Raw genomic sequence first — 23,096 nt, 5'->3', positions numbered from 1 at the left:
TCTAACACTTGTTTAGTTACACTAAAATTATTGGAAGTCAATTATTGTTAGTTTCTGTATGTTACAAGAAATTATTAAATATTTATCTTCATATACATCAATAGTGGTATTCCTTTATTTTCAGCAAAGCCAGTGATAAGCCCGCTTGAACTTCGGATGGAAGAATTACTACATCATTTTAGGATAGAGTTTGCAGTAGCAGAAGGTGCCAAGAATGTGATGAAATTGCTTGGTTCTGGGAGAGTCACAGACCGAAAAGCACTTTCTGAGGTATTATATACCTGATGTTCCATTTCATTGTCAAAACTGCAGGTGGGCCGTTTTCATTTTAAATGCATATTTTCTTTACATTCATATAGGCTCAAGCAAGATTTAATGAATCAAGCCAGAAATTAGACCTTTTGAAATATTCTTTGGAACAGCGATTGAACGAACTACCTAAGAACCATCCGAAAAGCAGTATTATCATAGAGGAATTATCACTGGTTACCTCACCACCATTAAGTCCTCGTCAAAGTATGATATCTACGCAAAACCAGTACAGCACTTTATCAAAACCAGCAGCTTTGACGGGTAGGTATTAGTTTAAATCGTTTTTCTAAAACTCCATCTTGATTGCATGGAAAGGGAAAGCTTTATTTAATCAAACGCTTGTTTTTGAGCATAAAAGGAATTGTGTTCTTGAATTAAAGCATTGCCCCTGATTGACAAAATGTTGTACATTTTCTCCTATAGAATTGCTTTGGGGTTCTGGTGGCCCAAATAGTTTGGACATCAAATAATCTTCATGAGTTATTTACTTACAAGAAACCATGACTCAAAACTCTTCGATTGTTGTAATCATGAAGCCTAAAGAGACCTTGTATTTCCCAAAGAGGGTCAACGGTTTGAACTTGCCTAAGATCAATTAGCATTCAGGTGCTCCAGCTTACAAGGCTTACTCTTGGTATCTGATGAGTGCTGTTTCCTGGTAATTTATATGTAATGTATGTCGGCTAAGTTAAGTACATAGTATTTATATGAAATTTCGCAAATACTTTCATTGTTCTAGTCATGAAGAAAGAGCAACCACATATTCTCCCAAGAAAGTACAGTTTCATCAAGTCCAAGATCAATCGGCATTTGAGAGCTCCAAAGTCATGTCTTATCTTTGAAATCAGATCCCTACATTTATGGGGAGTATAGTTTTGGCAATGATTCTTAGTTTGGCTCATTCTTTTTCAGACTATCTCTTTAAAAAGGTCAGTCCAAACAATTGCGAAATCAATGTCCTGAATCCTTTTACTTCATTTAATAGCCACGTTTTCCTCCTTTTACTTAATTAAATAGCCCCGTTTTTCTCAAGTTAAAGGAAGCATTGGTGGCACTGCAACCTTAGAACTTCGTAAAAATATTGTGTCGAAAATAATGCCAAGAAGTTTTCAATCAGGATTTTTAGATTGACGCACATTGGCCAATTCACATGCTAAAGTGCTTGATCACTATGCTAGCACTGACTACACCCTTTTATTGTCTATTGTTTAATACTATTCATTGATTTAAAGAGTTTGTGTTACTTTCCACTTTGTAGTTTGCACCTTTTCCGTTATATTGAACGTACGTGATTGATTTTCTACACTAGGTGTACACACACATATACGTACACACAGGGGTTTAAGTGTTTAGGTGGAAGAAAAAAACGGGGGGAGGCGTCTGAAAGGGACGTGGCCTATGTAATTAAGGGTGTGACTTAATCATGTAAACTGCATTTCTGTAATTCCCAAAGTGTTACCCAATCGGTTTTTGGTGCCTTCCTGAGCTTTGTTATGCATCCAGAAATGTAACTCAAGTGGGATGCACCTAAAACCAGCCACAACTATTGGCTTTGTCAATGATTGTTAGCTGTTTGAGATAAATGAGTAAGATTAATGTTTGCTATAAATAGATATTGCTGAAAATGTTTTAATTCAGAAATGATGATTGTGAATGAACATTACTGAGGCCTGTGGAAGGGGTAGTGATCTACAGTGTTTCAACCACTCCCGTTATGGTCACTCAGACGTGTGCACTTTTTCTCTCCACATATCATCGAAGTACATATCTTAAACCTCATCTCTGTCCTCTTCAGCATCCTATTTTTGCTCTCTCTTGAGCCCCTTTCCACATCTTCAAATCACCACAGCATCACTCAAGGCTTACACACCATCACTCACAGCCACCACAGTATCACTCAGGGCCACCACAGTATCACTCAGGGCCACCACAGCATCACTCAGGGCCACCACAGCATTACTCAGGGCCACCACAGCATTACTCAGGGCCACCACAGCATCGCTCAGGGCCACCACAGCATCGCTCGGGGCCACCACAGCATCGCTCGGGGCCACCACAGCATCGCTCGGGGCCACCACAGCATCGCTCGGGGCCACCACAGCATCGCTCGGGCCCACCGCAGCATCACTCGGGTCCACCGCAGCATCACTCGGGTCCACCGCAGCATCACTCGGGTCCACCGCAGCATCACTCGGGTCCACCGCAGCATCACTCGGGTCCACCGCAGCATCACTCGGGTCCACCACAGCATCACTCGGGGCCACCACAGCATCACTCGGGGCCACCACAGCATCACTCGGGGCCACCACTGCATCACTCGGGGCCACCACTGCATCACTCGGGGCCACCACTGCATCACTCGGGGCCACCACAGCATCACTCGGGGCCACCACAGCATCACTCGGGGCCACCACAGCATCACTCGGGGCCACCACAGCATCACTCGGGGCCACCACAGCATCACTCGGGGCCACCACCGCATCACTCGGGGCCACCACAGAATCACTCGGGGCCACCACCGCATCACTCGGGGCCACCACCGCATCACTCGGGGCCACCACCGCATCACTCGGGGCCACCACCGCATCACTCGGGGCCACCACCGCATCACTCGGGGCCACCACCGCATCACTCGGGGCCACCACCGCATCACTCGGGGCCACCACCGCATCACTCGGGGCCACCACCGCATCACTCGGGGCCACCACCGCATCACTCGGGGCCACCACCGCATCACTCGGGGCCACCACCGCATCACTCGGGGCCACCACCGCATCACTCGGGGCCACCACCGCATCACTCGGGGCCACCACCGCATCACTCGGGGCCACCACCGCATCACTCGGAGCCACCACCGCATCACTCGGAGCCACCACCGCATCACTCGGGGCCACCACCGCATCACTCGGGACCACCACCGCATCACTCGGGGCCACCACCGCATCACTCGGGACCACCACCGCATCACTCGGGACCACCACATCACTGGGCACTAACACAGCATCACTCTTCGCCACCACAGCATCACCCAGCACCACAACATCACCCAGTGTAACCACAGCAACACCACAGCAGCATCACTCAGCAGCACCACAGCAGCATCACTCAGCAGCACCACAGCAGCACCACAGCAGCATCACTCAGCAGCACCACAGCAGCATCACTCAGCAGCACCACAGCAGCATCACTCAGCAAAACCACAGCAGCATCACTCAGCAAAACCACAGCAGCATCACTCAGCAAAACCACAGCAGCATCACTCTGCGTCACCACAGCTTCACTTTATCTATGGCATTGGCTGATTTTAGTGATTTTGATCGATCAGCTGCAGGGAGTGGTTATGATGTAATGCAGGTGTTATGTATTTTTATTAAAAAACATTAATATTAACACCAAGCCTAAATATGACTTTTAGAAATTGGTCAGCTCTTTTCCACACACTCGTGCATGTGGCAGCATCCACCTTGCGGGAGTGAGCAGCAGCGCGTGCAGGGACCATCTGTTTGTAATTAGAGACACGTGCGCTTGTTTACATACACCTGTTCGCCTTGCCGGCTCGACATCCTTACGCTTTCACTTTTGTTCGCGGCCGCGCTTGTTTTTGTTTGTTTCCCTTTCCGACTGACTCACTCTCACTGACTGACTCACTCTCACTGACTGACTCACTCTCACTGACTGACTGACTCACTCTCACTGACTGACTGACTCACTCTCACTGACTGACTGACTCACTCTCACTGACTGACTGACTCACTCTCACTGACTGACTGACTCACTCTCACTGACTGACTGACTCACTCTCACTGACTGACTGACTCGCTCTCACTGACTGACTGACTCACTCTCACTGACTGACTGACTCTCACTGACTGACTGACTGACTCACTCTCACTGACTGACTGACTCACTCTCACTGACTGACCGACTCACTCTCACTGACTGACCGACTCTCACTGACTGACTGACTCTCACTGACTGACTGACTCACTCACTCACTGACTCTCACTGACTGACTGACTCACTCTCACTGACTGACTCACTCTCACTGACTGACTGACTCACTCTCACTCACTGACTGACTGACTCTCACTGACTGACTGACTCTGACTCACACTGACTGACTCACACTGACTGACTCACACTGACTGACTCACACTGACTGACTCACACTGACTGACTCACACTGACTGACTCACACTGACTGACTGACTGACTCACACTGACTGACTGACTCACACTGATTGACTGACTCACACTGATTGACTGACTTACACTGACTGACTGACTCACTCTCACTGACTGACTGACTCACTCTCACTGACTGACTGACTGACTCACTCTCACTGACTAACTGACTGACTCACTCTCACTGACTGACTGACTGACTCACTCTCACTGACTGACTGACTCACTCTCACTGACTGACTGACTGACTCACTCTCACTGACTGACTGACTCACTCTCACTGACTGACTGACTCACTCTCACTGACTGACCGACTCACTCTCACTGACTGACCGACTCACTCTCACTGACTGACCGACTCACTCTCACTGACTGACCGACTCACTCTCACTGACTGACCGACTCACTCTCACTGACTGACCGACTCACTCTCACTGACTGACCGACTCACTCTCACTGACTGACCGACTCACTCTCACTGACTGACCGACTCACTCTCACTGACTGACCGACTCACTCTCACTGACTGACCGACTCACTCTCACTGACTGACCGACTCACTCTCACTGACTGACTGACTCACTCTCACTGACTGACTGACTCACTCTCACTGACTGACTGACTCACTCTCACTGACTGACTGACTCACTCTCACTGACTGACTGACTCACTCTCACTGACTGACTGACTCTCACTGACTGACTGACTGACTCACTCTCACTGACTAACTGACTGACTCACTCTCACTGACTGACTGACTGACTCACTCTCACTGACTGACTGACTCACTCTCACTGACTGACTGACTCACTCTCACTGACTGACTGACTCACTCTCACTGACTGACTGACTCACTCTCACTGACTGACCGACTCACTCTCACTGACTGACTGACTCACTCTCACTGACCGACTCTCTCCCTCTCACTGACTGACTCTCTCCCTCTCACTGACTGACTGACTCACTCTCACTGACTGACTCACTCTCACTGACTGACTCACTCTCACTGACTGACTCACTCTCACTGACTGACTCCCTCTCACTGACTGACTCCCTCTCACTGACTGACTGACTCCCTCTCACTGACTGACTGACTCACTCTCACTGACTGACTGACTCACTCTCACTGACTGACTGACTCACTCTCACTGACTGACTGACTCACTCTCACTGACTGACTCACTCTCACTGACTGACTCACTCTCACTGACTGACTCACTCTCACTGACTGACTCACTCTCACTGACTGACTGACTCACTCTCACTGACTGACTGACTCACTCTCACTGACTCACTCTCACTGACTGACTGACTCACTCTCACTGACTGACTGACTCACTCTCACTGACTGACTGACTCACTCTCACTGACTGACTGACTCACTCTCACTGACTGACTGACTCGCTCTCACTGACTGACTGACTCACTCTCACTGACTGACTGACTCTCACTGACTGACTGACTGACTCACTCTCACTGACTGACTGACTGACTCACTCTCACTGACTGACTGACTGACTCACACTGACTGACTGACTCACACTGACTGACTGACTCACACTGACTGACTGACTCACACTGACTGACTGACTCACACTGACTGACTGACTCACACTGACTGACTGACTCACTCTCACTGACTGACTCACACTGACTGACTGACTCACACTGACTGACTGACTCACTCTCACTGACTGACTCACTCTCACTGACTGACTCACTCTCACTGACTGACTCACTCTCACTGACTGACGCACTCTCACTGAGTGACCGACTCTCACTGACTGACTGACTCACTCTCACTGACTGACTGACTCACTCTCACTGACTGACTGACTCACTCTCACTGACTGACTGACTCACTCTCACTGACTGACCGACTCTCACTGACTGACTGACTGACTCTCACTGACTGACTGACTCACTCACTCACTGACTCTCACTGACTGACTGACTCACTCTCACTGACTGACGCACTCTCACTGACTGACTCACTCTCACTGACTGACTGACTGACTCACTCTCACTGACTGACTGACTCACTCTCACTGAGTGACTGACTCTCACTGACTGACTGACTCACTCACACTGACTGACTGACTCACTCTCACTGAGTGACTGACTCTCACTGACTGACTGACTCACTCACACTGACTGACTGACTGACTCACTCTCACTGACTGACTGACTCACTCTCACTGACTGACTGACTCACTCTCACTGACTGACTGACTCTCTCTCACTGACTGACTGACTCTCACTGACTGACTGACTGACTCACTCTCACTGACTGACTGACTCACTCTCACTGACTGACTGACTGACTCACTCTCACTGACTGACTGACTCACTCTCACTGACTGACTGACTGACTCACTCTCACTGACTGACTGACTCACTCTCACTGAGTGACTGACTCTCACTGACTGACTGACTCACTCACACTGACTGACTGACTCACTCTCACTGACTGACTGACTCACTCTCACTGACTGACTGACTCACTCTCACTGACTGACTGACTCACTCTCACTGACTGACTGACTCACTCTCACTGACTGACTGACTCACTCTCACTGACTGACTGACTCACTCTCACTGACTGACTGACTCACTCTCACTGACTGACCGACTCACTCTCACTGACTGACCGACTCTCACTGACTGACTGACTCTCACTGACTGACTGACTCACTCACTCACTGACTCTCACTGACTGACTGACTCACTCTCACTGACTGACGCACTCTCACTGAGTGACTGACTGACTCACACTGACTGACTGACTCACACTGACTGACTGACTCACTCTCACTGACTGACTCACACTGACTGACTGACTCACACTGACTGACTGACTCACTCTCACTGACTGACTCACTCTCACTGACTGACTCACTCTCACTGACTGACTCACTCTCACTGACTGACGCACTCTCACTGAGTGACCGACTCTCACTGACTGACTGACTCACTCTCACTGACTGACTGACTCACTCTCACTGACTGACTGACTCACTCTCACTGACTGACTGACTCACTCTCACTGACTGACCGACTCTCACTGACTGACTGACTGACTCTCACTGACTGACTGACTCACTCACTCACTGACTCTCACTGACTGACTGACTCACTCTCACTGACTGACGCACTCTCACTGACTGACTCACTCTCACTGACTGACTGACTGACTCACTCTCACTGACTGACTGACTCACTCTCACTGAGTGACTGACTCTCACTGACTGACTGACTCACTCACACTGACTGACTGACTCACTCTCACTGAGTGACTGACTCTCACTGACTGACTGACTCACTCACACTGACTGACTGACTGACTCACTCTCACTGACTGACTGACTCACTCTCACTGACTGACTGACTCACTCTCACTGACTGACTGACTCTCTCTCACTGACTGACTGACTCTCACTGACTGACTGACTGACTCACTCTCACTGACTGACTGACTCACTCTCACTGACTGACTGACTGACTCACTCTCACTGACTGACTGACTCACTCTCACTGACTGACTGACTGACTCACTCTCACTGACTGACTGACTCACTCTCACTGAGTGACTGACTCTCACTGACTGACTGACTCACTCACACTGACTGACTGACTCACTCTCACTGACTGACTGACTCACTCTCACTGACTGACTGACTCACTCTCACTGACTGACTGACTCACTCTCACTGACTGACTGACTCACTCTCACTGACTGACTGACTCACTCTCACTGACTGACTGACTCACTCTCACTGACTGACTGACTCACTCTCACTGACTGACCGACTCACTCTCACTGACTGACCGACTCTCACTGACTGACTGACTCTCACTGACTGACTGACTCACTCACTCACTGACTCTCACTGACTGACTGACTCACTCTCACTGACTGACGCACTCTCACTGAGTGACTGACTGACTCACACTGACTGACTGACTCACACTGACTGACTGACTCACACTGATTGACTGACTCACACTGATTGACTGACTCACACTGATTGACTGACTCACTCTCACTGACTGACTGACTCACTCTCACTGACTGACTGACTCACTCTCACTGACTGACTCACTCTCACTGACTGACTGACTGACTCACTCTCACTGACTGACTGACTCACTCTCACTGACTGACTGACTCACTCTCACTGACTGACTGACTCACTCTCACTGACTCACTCTCACTGACTGACTGACTCACTCTCACTGACTGACTCACTCACTCTCACTGACTGACTGACTGACTCACTCTCACTGACTGACTCACTCACTCTCACTGACTGACTCACTCACTCTCACTGACTGACCGACTCACTCTCACTGACTGACCGACTCACTCTCACTGACTGACCGACTCACTCTCACTGACTGACCGATTCACTCTCACTGACTGACCGACTCACTCTCACTGACTGACCGACTCACTCTCACTGACTGACTGACTCACACTGACTGACTGACTCACACTGACTGACTGACTCACACTGACTGACTCTCACTGACTGACTCTCACTGACTGACTGACTGACTCACTCTCACTGACTGACTGACTCACTCTCACTGACTGACTGACTCACTCTCACTGACTGACTGACTCACTCTCACTGACTGACTGACTCACTCTCACTGACTGACTGACTCACTCTCACTGACTGACTGACTCACTCTCACTGACTGACTGACTCACTCTCACTGACTGACTGACTCACTCTCACTGACTGACTGACTGACTCACTCTCACTGACTGACCGACTCTCACTGACTGACTGACTGACTCTCACTGACTGACTGACTCACTCACTGACTCTCACTGACTGACTGACTCACTCTCACTGACTGACGCACTCTCACTGACTGACTCACTCTCACTGACTGACTCACTCTCACTGACTGACTCACTCTCACTGACTGACTCACTCTCACTGACTGACTCACTCTCACTGACTGACTCCCTCTCACTGACTGACTCCCTCTCACTGACTGACTCCCTCTCACTGACTGACTGACTCACTCTCACTGACTGACTCACTCTCACTGACTGACTCACTCTCACTGACTGACTGACTCACTCTCACTGACTGACTGACTCACACTGACTGACTCACACTGACTGACTCACACTGACTGACTCACACTGACTGACTGACTCACACTGACTGACTGACTCACACTGATTGACTGACTCACACTGATTGACTGACTCACACTGATTGACTGACTCACTCTCACTGACTGACTGACTCACTCTCACTGACTGACTCACTCACTCTCACTGACTGACCGACTCACTCTCACTGACTGACCGACTCACTCTCACTGACTGACCGACTCACTCTCACTGACTGACCGACTCACTCTCACTGACTGACCGACTCACTCTCACTGACTGACTGACTCACACTGACTGACTGACTCACACTGACTGACTGACTCACACTGACTGACTCTCACTGACTGACTCTCACTGACTGACTCTCACTGACTGACTGACTCACACTGACTGACTCACACTGACTGACTCACACTGACTGACTCACACTGACTGACTGACTCACACTGATTGACTGACTCACACTGATTGACTGACTCACACTGATTGACTGACTCACACTGATTGACTGACTCACTCTCACTGACTGACTCACTCACTCTCACTGACTGACTGACTCACTCTCACTGACTGACTGACTCACTCTCACTGACTGACTGACTCACTCTCACTGACTGACTCACTCTCACTGACTGACTGACTCACTCTCACTGACTGACTGACTCACTCTCACTGACTGACTGACTCACTCTCACTGACTGACTGACTCACTCTCACTGACTGACTGACTCACTCTCACTGACTGACTGACTCACTCTCACTGACTGACTGACTCACTCTCACTGACTGACTGACTCACTCTCACTGACTGACTGACTCACTCTCACTGACTGACTGACTGACTCACTCTCACTGACTGACCGACTCTCACTGACTGACTGACTGACTCTCACTGACTGACTGACTCACTCACTGACTCTCACTGACTGACTGACTCACTCTCACTGACTGACGCACTCTCACTGACTGACTCACTCTCACTGACTGACTCACTCTCACTGACTGACTCACTCTCACTGACTGACTCACTCTCACTGACTGACTCACTCTCACTGACTGACTCCCTCTCACTGACTGACTCCCTCTCACTGACTGACTCCCTCTCACTGACTGACTGACTCACTCTCACTGACTGACTCACTCTCACTGACTGACTCACTCTCACTGACTGACTGACTCACTCTCACTGACTGACTCACTCTCACTGACTGACTCACTCTCACTGAGTGACCGACTCTCACTGACTGACTGACTCACTCTCACTGACTGACTCACTCTCACTGACTGACTGACTCACTCTCACTGACTGACTGACTCACTCTCACTGACTGACTGACTCACTCTCACTGACTGACTGACTCACTCTCACTGACTGACTGACTCACTCTCACTGACTGACCGACTCTCACTGACTGACTGACTGACTCTCACTGACTGACTGACTCACTCACTCACTGACTCTCACTGACTGACTGACTCACTCTCACTGACTGACGCACTCTCACTGACTGACTCACTCTCACTGACTGACTCACTCTCACTGACTGACTCACTCTCACTGACTGACTCCCTCTCACTGACTGACTCACTCTCACTGACTGACTCCCTCTCACTGACTGACTGACTCACTCTCACTGACTGACTCACTCTCACTGACTGACTCACTCTCACTGACTGACTCACTCTCACTGACTGACGCACTCTCACTGAGTGACTGACTCTCACTGACTGACTGACTCACTCACTCACTGACTCTCACTGACTGACTGACTCACTCTCACTGACTGACGCACTCTCACTGAGTGACTGACTGACTGACTCACTCTCACTGACTGACTGACTCACTCACACTGACTGACTGACTCTCACTGACTGACTCTCACTGACTGACTCTCACTGACTGACTCACACTGACTGACTCACACTGACTGACTCACACTGACTGACTCACACTGACTGACTCACACTGACTGACTCACACTGACTGACTCACACTGACTGACTCACACTGACTGACTGACTCTGACTGACTGACTCACACTGACTGACTGACTCACACTGACTGACTGACTCACACTGACTGACTGACTCACACTGACTGACTGACTCACACTGACTGACTGACTCACACTGACTGACTGACTCACACTCACTGACTGACTGACTGACTCACTCTCACTGACTGACTGACTCACTCTCACTGACTGACTGACTCACTCTCACTGACTGACTGACTCACTCACTCTCACTGACTGACTTGACTCACTCACTCTCACTGACTGACTGACTCACTCACTCTCACTGACTGACTGACTCACTCACTCTCACTGACTGACTGACTCACTCACTCTCACTGACTGACTGACTCACTCACTCTCACTGACTGACTGACTCACTCACTCTCACTGACTGACTGACTCACTCTCACTGACTGACTGACTCACTCTCACTGACTGACTGACTCACTCTCACTGACTGACTGACTCACTCTCACTGACTGACTCACTCTCACTGACTGACTGACTCACTCTCACTGACTGACTCACTCTCACTGACTGACTGACTCACTCTCACTGACTGACTGACTCACTCTCACTGACTGACTGACTCACTCTCACTGACTGACCGACTCACTCTCACTGACTGACCGACTCACTCTCACTGACTGACCGACTCACTCTCACTGACTGACCGACTCACTCTCACTGACTGACCGACTCACTCTCACTGACTGACTGACTCACTCTCACTGACCGACTCTCTCCCTCTCACTGACTGACTCTCTCCCTCTCACTGACTGACTGACTCACTCTCACTGACTGACTCACTCTCACTGACTGACTCACTCTCACTGACTGACTCACTCTCACTGACTGACTCACTCTCACTGACTGACTCACTCTCACTGACTGACTCCCTCTCACTGACTGACTCACTCTCACTGACTGACTGACTGACTGACTCACTCTCACTGACTGACTGACTGACTGACTCACTCTCACTGACTGACTGACTCACTCTCACTGACTGACTGACTCACTCTCACTGACTGACTGACTCACTCTCACTGACTGACTGACTCACTCTCACTGACTGACTGACTCACTCTCACTGACTGACTGACTCACTCTCACTGACTGACTGACTCACACTGACTGACTGACTCACACTAACTGACTCACACTGACTGACTGACTCACACTGACTGACTCACACTGACTGACTGACTCACTCTCACTGACTGACTCACTCTCACTGACTGACTGACTCACTCTCACTGACTGACTGACTCACACTGACTGACTCACACTGACTGACTGACTCACTCTCACTGACTGACTGACTCACACTGACTGACTCACACTGACTGACTGACTCACTCTCACTGACTGACTGACTCACTCTCACTGACTGACTGACTCACTCTCACTGACTGACTCACACTGACTGACTGACTCACACTGACTGACTGACTCACACTAACTGACTCACACTGACTGACTGACTCACTCTCACTGACTGACTCACTCTCACTGACTGACTGACTCACTCTCACTGACTGACTGACTCACTCTCACTGACTGACTGACTCACTCTCACTGACTGACTGACTCACTCTCACTGACTGACTCTCTCCCTCTCACTGACTGACTGACTCACTCTGACTGACTGACTCACTCTCACTGACTGACTCACTCTCACTGACTGACTCACTCTCACTGACTGACTCACTCTCACTGACTGACTCACTCTCACTGACTGACTCACTCTCACTGACTGACTCACTCTCACTGACTGACTCACTCTTACTGACTGACTCACTCTCACTGACTGACTGACTGACTCACTCTCACTGACTGACTGACTGACTCACTCTCACTGACTGACTGACTCACTCTCACTGACTGACTGACTCACTCTCACTGACTGACTGACTGACTCTCACTGACTGACTGACTCACTCTCACTGACTGACTGACTCACTCTCACTGACTGACTGACTCACTCTCACTGACTGACTGACTCACTCTCACTGACTGACTCACTCTCACTGACTGACTCACTCTCACTGACTGACTGACTGACTCACACTGACTGACTGACTCACACTGACTGACTGACTCACACTGACTGACTGACTCACACTGACTGACTGACTCACACTGACTGACTGACTCACACTGACTGACTCACACTGACTGACTGACTCACTCTCACTGACTGACTGACTCACTCTCACTGACTGACTCACTCTCACTGACTGACTCACTCTCACTGACTGACTCACTCTCACTGACTGACTCACTCTCACTGACTGACTCACTCTCACTGACTGACTCACTCTCACTGACTGACTCACTCTCACTGACTGACTCACTCTCACTGACTGACTCACTCTCACTGACTGACTCACTCTCACTGACTGACTCACTCTCACTGACTGACTCACTCTCACTGACTGACTGACTCACTCTCACTGACTGACTCACTCTCACTGACTGACTCACTCTCACTGACTGACTCACTCTCACTGACTGACTCACTCTCACTGACTGACCGACTCACTCTCACTGACTGACCGACTCACTCTCACTGACTGACCGACTCTCACTGACTGACTGACTCACACTGACTGACTCACACTGACTGACTGACTCACACTGACTGACTGACTCACTCTCACTGACTGACTCACTCTCACTGACTGACTCACTCTCACTGACTGACTCACTCTCACTGACTGACTCACTCTCACTGACTGACTCACTCTCACTGACTGACTCACTCTCACTGACTGACTCACTCTCACTGACTGACTGACTCACTCTCACTGACTGACTCACTCTCACTGACTGACTCACTCTCACTGACTGACTCACTCTCACTGACTGACTGACTCACTCTCACTGACTGACTGACTCACTCTCACTGACTGACTGACTCACTCTCACTGACTGACTGACTCACTCTCACTGACTGACTGACTCACTCTCACTGACTGACTGACTCACTCTCACTGACTGACTGACTCACTCTCACTGACTGACTGACTCACTCTCACTGACTGACTGACTCACTCTCACTGACTGACTGACTCTCTCTCACTGACTGACTGACTCTCACTGACTGACTGACTCACTCTCACTGACTGACTGACTGACTCACTCTCACTGACTGACTGACTGACTGACTCACTCTCACTGACTGACTGACTGACTGACTCACTCTCACTGACTGACTGACTGACTCACTCTCACTGACTGACTGACTCACTCTCACTGACTGACTGACTCACTCTCACTGACTGACTGACTCTCTCTCACTGACTGACTGACTCTCACTGACTGACTGACTGACTCACTCTCACTGACTGACTGACTGACTCACTCTCACTGACTGACTGACTGACTCACTCTCACTGACTGACTGACTGACTCACTCTCACTGACTGACTGACTGACTCACTCTCACTGACTGACTGACTGACTCACTCTCACTGACTGACTGACTCACTCTCACTGACTGACTGACTCACTCTCACTGACTGACTGACTCACTCTCACTGACTGACTGACTCACTCTCACTGACTGACTGACTCACTCTCACTGACTGACCGACTCACTCTCACTGACTGACCGACTCACTCTCACTGACTGACCGACTCACTCTCACTGACTGACCGACTCTCACTGACTGACTGACTCTCACTGACTGACTCACTCACTCACTGACTCTCACTGACTGACTCACTCTCACTGACTGACGCACTCTCACTGAGTGACTGACTGACTGACTCTCACTGACTGACTGACTGACTGACTCACTCTCACTGACTGACTGACTCACTCACACTGACTGACTGACTCACACTGACTGACTGACTCACACTGACTGACTCACACTGACTGACTGACTCACACTGACTGACTCTCACTGACTGACTCTCACTGACTGACTGACTCACTCTCACTGACTGACCGACTCACTCTCACTGACTGACCGACTCACTCTCACTGACTGACCGACTCACTCTCACTGACTGACCGACTCACTCTCACTGACTGACCGCCTCACTCTCACTGACTGACCGCCTCACTCTCACTGACTGACTCACTCTCACTGACTGACCGACTCACTCTCACTGACTGACTGACTCACTCTCACTGACCGACTCTCTCCCTCTCACTGACTGACTCTCTCCCTCTCACTGACTGACTCACTCTCACTGACTGACTCACTCTCACTGACTGACTCACTCTCACTGACTGACTCACTCTCACTGACTGACTGACTCACTCTCACTGACTGACTCACTCTCACTGACTGACTCACTCTCACTGACTGACTCACTCTCACTGACTCACTCTCACTGACTGACTCCCTCTCACTGACTGACTGACTCACTCTCACTGACTGACTCACTCTCACTGACTGACTCACTCTCACTGACTGACTCACTCTCACTGACTGACTCACTCTCACTGACTGACTCACTCTCACTGACTGACTCACTCTCACTGACTGACTCACTCTCACTGACTGACTCACTCACTCTCACTGACTGACTCACTCACTCTCACTGACTGACTGACTCACTCTCACTGACTGACTGACTCACTCTCACTGACTGACTGACTGACTGACTCACTCTCACTGACTGACTGACTCACTCTCACTGACTGACTGACTCACTCTCACTGACTGACTGACTCACTCTCACTGACTGACTGACTCACTCTCACTGACTGACTGACTGACTCACTCTCACTGACTGACTGACTCACTCTCACTGACTGACTGACTGACTCTCACTGACTGACTGACTCACTCTCACTGACTGACTGACTGACTGACTCACTCTCACTGACTGACTGACTCACTCTCACTGACTGACTGACTCACTCTCACTGACTGACTGACTCACTCTCACTGACTGACTGACTCACTCTCACTGACTGACTGACTCACTCTCACTGACTGACCGACTCACTCTCACTGACTGACCGACTCACTCTCACTGACTGACTCTCACTGACTGACTGACTCTCACTGACTGACTGACTCACTCTCACTGACTGACTCACTCTCACTGACTGACTGACTCACTCTCACTGACTGACTGACTCACACTGACTGACTCACACTGACTGACTGACTCACTCTCACTGACTGACTGACTCACACTGACTGACTCACACTGACTGACTGACTCACTCTCACTGACTGACTGACTCACTCTCACTGACTGACTGACTCACTCTCACTGACTGACTCACACTGACTGACTGACTCACACTGACTGACTGACTCACACTAACTGACTCACACTGACTGACTGACTCACTCTCACTGACTGACTCACTCTCACTGACTGACTGACTCACTCTCACTGACTGACTGACTCACTCTCACTGACTGACTGACTCACTCTCACTGACTGACTGACTCACTCTCACTGACTGACTCTCTCCCTCTCACTGACTGACTGACTCACTCTGACTGACTGACTCACTCTCACTGACTGACTCACTCTCACTGACTGACTCACTCTCACTGACTGACTCACTCTCACTGACTGACTCACTCTCACTGACTGACTCACTCTCACTGACTGACTCACTCTCACTGACTGACTCACTCTTACTGACTGACTCACTCTCACTGACTGACTGACTGACTCACTCTCACTGACTGACTGACTGACTCACTCTCACTGACTGACTGACTCACTCTCACTGACTGACTGACTCACTCTCACTGACTGACTGACTGACTCTCACTGACTGACTGACTCACTCTCACTGACTGACTGACTCACTCTCACTGACTGACTGACTCACTCTCACTGACTGACTGACTCACTCTCACTGACTGACTCACTCTCACTGACTGACTCACTCTCACTGACTGACTGACTGACTCACACTGACTGACTGACTCACACTGACTGACTGACTCACACTGACTGACTGACTCACACTGACTGACTGACTCACACTGACTGACTCACACTGACTGACTGACTCACACTGACTGACTGACTCACTCTCACTGACTGACTCACTCTCACTGACTGACTCACTCTCACTGACTGACTCACTCTCACTGACTGACTCACTCTCACTGACTGACTCACTCTCACTGACTGACTCACTCTCACTGACTGACTCACTCTCACTGACTGACTGACTCACTCTCACTGACTGACTGACTCACTCTCACTGACTGACTGACTCACTCTCACTGACTGACTGACTCACTCTCACTGACTGACTGACTCACTCTCACTGACTGACTGACTCACTCTCACTGACTGACTGACTCACTCTCACTGACTGACTGACTCACTCTCACTGACTGACTGACTCTCTCTCACTGACTGACTGACTCTCACTGACTGACTGACTCACTCTCACTGACTGACTGACTGACTCACTCTCACTGACTGACTGACTGACTGACTCACTCTCACTGACTGACTGACTGACTGACTCACTCTCACTGACTGACTGACTGACTCACTCTCACTGACTGACTGACTCACTCTCACTGACTGACTGACTCACTCTCACTGACTGACTGACTCTCTCTCACTGACTGACTGACTCTCACTGACTGACTGACTGACTCACTCTCACTGACTGACTGACTGACTCACTCTCACTGACTGACTGACTGACTCACTCTCACTGACTGACTGACTGACTCACTCTCACTGACTGACTGACTGACTCACTCTCACTGACTGACTGACTGACTCACTCTCACTGACTGACTGACTCACTCTCACTGACTGACTGACTCACTCTCACTGACTGACTGACTCACTCTCACTGACTGACTGACTCACTCTCACTGACTGACTGACTCACTCTCACTGACTGACCGACTCACTCTCACTGACTGACCGACTCACTCTCACTGACTGACCGACTCACTCTCACTGACTGACCGACTCTCACTGACTGACTGACTCTCACTGACTGACTCACTCACTCACTGACTCTCACTGACTGACTCACTCTCACTGACTGACGCACTCTCACTGAGTGACTGACTGACTGACTCACTCTCACTGACTGACTGACTCACTCTCACTGACTGACTGACTCACTCACACTGACTGACTCACACTGACTGACTCTCACTGACTGACTCTCTCTCACTGACTGACTGACTCACTCACTCTCACTGACTCTCACTGACTGACTGACTCACTCACTCTCACTGACTGACTGACTCACTCACTCTCACTGACTCTCACTGACTGACTGACTCACTCTCACTGACTGGCTCACTCTCACTGAGTGACTGACTCACTCTCACTGAGTGACTGACTGACTCACTCTCACTGACTGACTGACTCACTCACACTGACTGACTCACACTGACTGACTGACTCTCACTGACTGACTGACTCACTCACTCTCACTGACTCTCACTGACTGACTGACTCACTCACTCTCACTGACTCTCACTGACTGACTGACTCACTCACTCTCACTGACTCTCACTGACTGACTGACTCACTCACTCTCACTGACTCTCACTGACTGACTGACTCACTCACTCTCACTGACTCTCACTGACTGACTGACTCACTCTCACTGACTGACTCACTCTCACTGACTGACTCACTCTCACTGACTGACTCACTCTCACTGAGTGACTGACTCACTCTCACTGACTGACTGACTGACTGACTGACTCACACTGACTGACTGACTCACACTGACTGACTGACTCACACTGACTGACTGACTCACACTGACTGACTGACTCACACTGACTGACTGACTCACACTGACTGACTGACTCACACTGACTGACTGACTCACACTGGCTGACTCACACTGACTGACTCACACTGACTGACTCACACTGACTGACTCACACTGACTGACTGACTCACACTGACTGACTGACTCACACTGACTGACTGACTGACTCACACTGACTGACTGACTCACACTGACTGACTGACTCACACTGACTGACTGACTCACACTGACTGACTGACTCACACTGACTGACTGACTCTGACTGACTGACTGACTCACACTGACTGACTCACACTGACTGACTCACACTGACTGACTCACACTGACTGACTCACACTGACTGACTCACACTGACTGACTCACACTGACTGACTCACACTGACTGACTCACACTGACTGACTCACACTGACTGACTCACACTGACTGACTCACACTGACTGACTCACACTGACTGACTCTGACTCACACTGACTGACTCACACTGACTGACTCTGACTCACACTGACTGACTCACACTGACTGACTCTGACTCACACTGACTGACTCACACTGACTGACTCACACTGACTGACTCACACTGACTGACTCACACTGACTGACTCACACTGACTGACTCACACTGACTGACTCACACTGACTGACTCACACTGACTGACTCACACTGACTGACTCACACTGACTGACTCACACTGACTGACTCACACTGACTGACTCACACTGACTGACTCACACTGACTGACTCACACTGACTGACTCACACTGACTGACTCTGACTCACACTGACTGACTCACACTGACTGACTCTGACTCACACTGACTGACTCACACTGACTGACTCTGACTCACACTGACTGACTCACACTGACTGACTCTGACTCACACTGACTGACTCACACTGACTGACTGACTCACACTGACTGACTGACTCACACTGACTGACTGACTGACTCACACTGACTGACTGACTCACACTGACTGACTCACACTGACTGACTCACACTGACTGACTCACACTGACTGACTCTGACTCACACTGACTGACTCTGACTCACACTGACTGACTCACGCTGACTGACTCCCGCTGACTGACTCACGCTGACTGACTCACCCTGACTGACTCACCCTGACTGACTCACCCTGACTGACTCACCCTGACTGACTCACCCTGACTGACTCACCCTGACTGACTCACCCTGACTGACTCACCCTGACTGACTCACCCTGACTGACTCACCCTGACTGACTCACCCTGACTGACTCACCCTGACTGACTCACTCTGACTGACTCACCCTGACTGACTCACCCTGACTGACTCACCCTGACTGACTGACTCACCCTGACTGACTGACTCACACTGACTGACTCACACTGACTGACTGACTCACACTGACTGACTGACTCACACTGACTGACTCACCCTGACTGACTCACCCTGACTGACTCACCCTGACTGACTCACCCTGACTGACTCACCCTGACTGACTCACCCTGACTGACTCACACTGACTGACTCACACTGACTGACTCACACTGACTGACTCACACTGACTGACTCACACTGACTGACTCACACTGACTGACTCACACTGACTGACTCACACTGACTGACTCACACTGACTGACTCACACTGACTGACTCACACTGACTGACTCACACTGACTGACTCACACTGACTGACTCACACTGACTGACTCACACTGACTGACTCTGACTCACCCTGACTGACTCACCCTGACTGACTCACCCTGACTGACTCACCCTGACTGACTCACCCTGACTGACTCACCCTGACTGACTCACCCTGACTGACTCACCCTGACTGACTCACCCTGACTGACTCTGACTCACCCTGACTGACTCACCCTGACTGACTCACCCTGACTGACTCACCCTGACTGACTCACCCTGACTGACTCACCCTGACTGACTCACACTGACTGACTCACACTGACTCACACTCTCCCTCTCACTGACTGACTCTCTCCCTCTCACTGACTGACTCTCTCCCTCTCACTGACTGACTCTCTCCCTCTCACTGACTGACTCTCTCCCTCTCACTGACTGACTCTCTCCCTCTCACTGACTGACTCTCTCCCTCTCACTGACTGACTCTCTCTCCCTCTGACTGACCCTCACACTGACTCAAGTCAAATAGCTTTATTCGACAGTTTTGTCAAAAAAGCTCAACATAGATAATAAAACATACAATTTAAAATCTATAAATATCCAACTCTTAAAAACAATTTAAGAAAATATTAAACATTGGAAAACTGCCGCGTGAAGTAAATCTAAAAGTTGTTATTCAAATGTACAATTCCGTAAAATTCACCATTAGCCCCAAGCATTTCATAACTCCATTTCATTATAAGGAATGCAGGGTGACATTAAGGGAATAGATCATTTGGGTAATCCTAGGAAAGCACCCTAGCACAAATAGACCAGGCCCAACCCAAAAACTTGGCCACTGCAATTGCCGTTCGTAGCGACGGGTCCGTAGTAAGGACTCTCAGCGCCTCTTCATGCCTACTAAAGCCTAATGGCTTGCAAATTGGTATTACCCACGTGGCACGAGGTTTCTTATATAATGGGTTAAAAAAACAACAGATGACTAACCGTTTCTTGTTTATCAATGTACTTTGGACATACGTTCTCAGTGAACCCTGCCCATTTGCTGGTAAATGTTCTGACAGGTAGAGTACCAGCCCTCAGCTGGAAATACAACTTCCTGTCAAATGGTTTCTCAATGACATCCCAGTACTGTTCTAATGCAGGCCTTGTCTTGAATTCTAAAAACCGTCCTGTCAAATGCTTTACTGAGCCACTAGAGCATACTGTTACCATTACCATATCCCAGTTTATTTCCTTCAAGGTCTTCTTTGACGGAAAAGGAGCATTAAGGGGATCGGCCCATAATTCACTCAGACCTAGGTTCACCAACAACGACCTGATCTCTCTCAACCATTTAACCTTATGAAAACTATCAGTATCCATTACATCTTTGAGATCCTTCGCATAATGTGCAAGTTCTGCCGTACACCAGTCTTCGCCAATATAAAAGGGGGCGGAGTTTCCCCAAATCCATTACTGCTTTCCTACCCAGGTCTAGCAGCAATGGGCGCATTGGTGTACTTTTCGGTACACTGGTAACCTTTCGAAGAAAGGAATTTTCAGCTGCAGATAGGGTAGATAAATTTGTAAACCCCCAGAGCTCAGCTCCGTAAAGAGCGGAGCTTAGCACTTTCATGCCATAGATCTCCATCAATAGGCTGATCGGCTTGGAGAAAGAAGATCTAAATTTAGCTGCAAGGACCCCAGCCTGCTGTTTATGCTTTAATGTGGCCACATCAATATGTTTAGACCACCCCATATCTGCCTGTAGCGTGACTCCTAGGTAAGTAAATGCATCAACTTTCTCGAGGGTAGCATTATTCATATGTACCTTACCCCGAAATGATCTATGCTCATTAAAAGACATGAACTTTGTTTTTTTCGTATTACTTAAAAGGCCCCGGATGGAGCAAAAATCCTCAAACCTACTTAAGGCTTTTTGCAGACCACTGGGAGTTTTGGAGACGATTAAAGTATCGTCCGCGAACATGAGGATAGGTATATGTTCCGCCAGCATCGGGGCATCTGAGGGGACCGCAGAGAGGAAATCGGCCACCCCGTTAAC

General features: G+C 49.6%; 2 protein-coding genes across 3 annotated transcripts in view; one reads left to right on the top strand and one right to left on the bottom strand.

Moving 5' to 3' along the window:
• PKN2 (protein kinase N2) overlaps window positions 1-23,096 on the top strand; it is a 674,671-nt gene that overhangs the window by 235,779 nt on the left and 415,796 nt on the right. For both annotated transcript variants that reach the window (XM_086953970.1, XM_086953971.1), the window contains exons 5-6: window positions 125-270; window positions 360-573. In XM_086953970.1, the coding sequence (XP_086810096.1) occupies window positions 125-270; window positions 360-573 (360 nt within the window). The remainder of the gene's footprint in view (window positions 1-124; window positions 271-359; window positions 574-23,096) is intronic.
• On the bottom strand, window positions 1,868-22,264 carry LOC147747499 (uncharacterized). The gene is made up of 3 exons (XM_086929007.1): window positions 22,037-22,264; window positions 2,504-3,320; window positions 1,868-1,881 (listed from the first exon to the last, which is right to left on the bottom strand). Exons 1-3 carry the CDS (start codon window positions 22,262-22,264, stop codon window positions 1,868-1,870), a joined length of 1,059 nt encoding a protein of 352 aa, XP_086785133.1.

This window comes from Lissotriton vulgaris, chromosome 1_1, assembly GCF_964263255.1.
Source record: "Lissotriton vulgaris chromosome 1_1, aLisVul1.2, whole genome shotgun sequence".
NCBI lineage: Eukaryota > Metazoa > Chordata > Amphibia > Caudata > Salamandridae > Lissotriton > Lissotriton vulgaris.
This window is presented reverse-complemented; position numbering and strand designations above follow the sequence as displayed.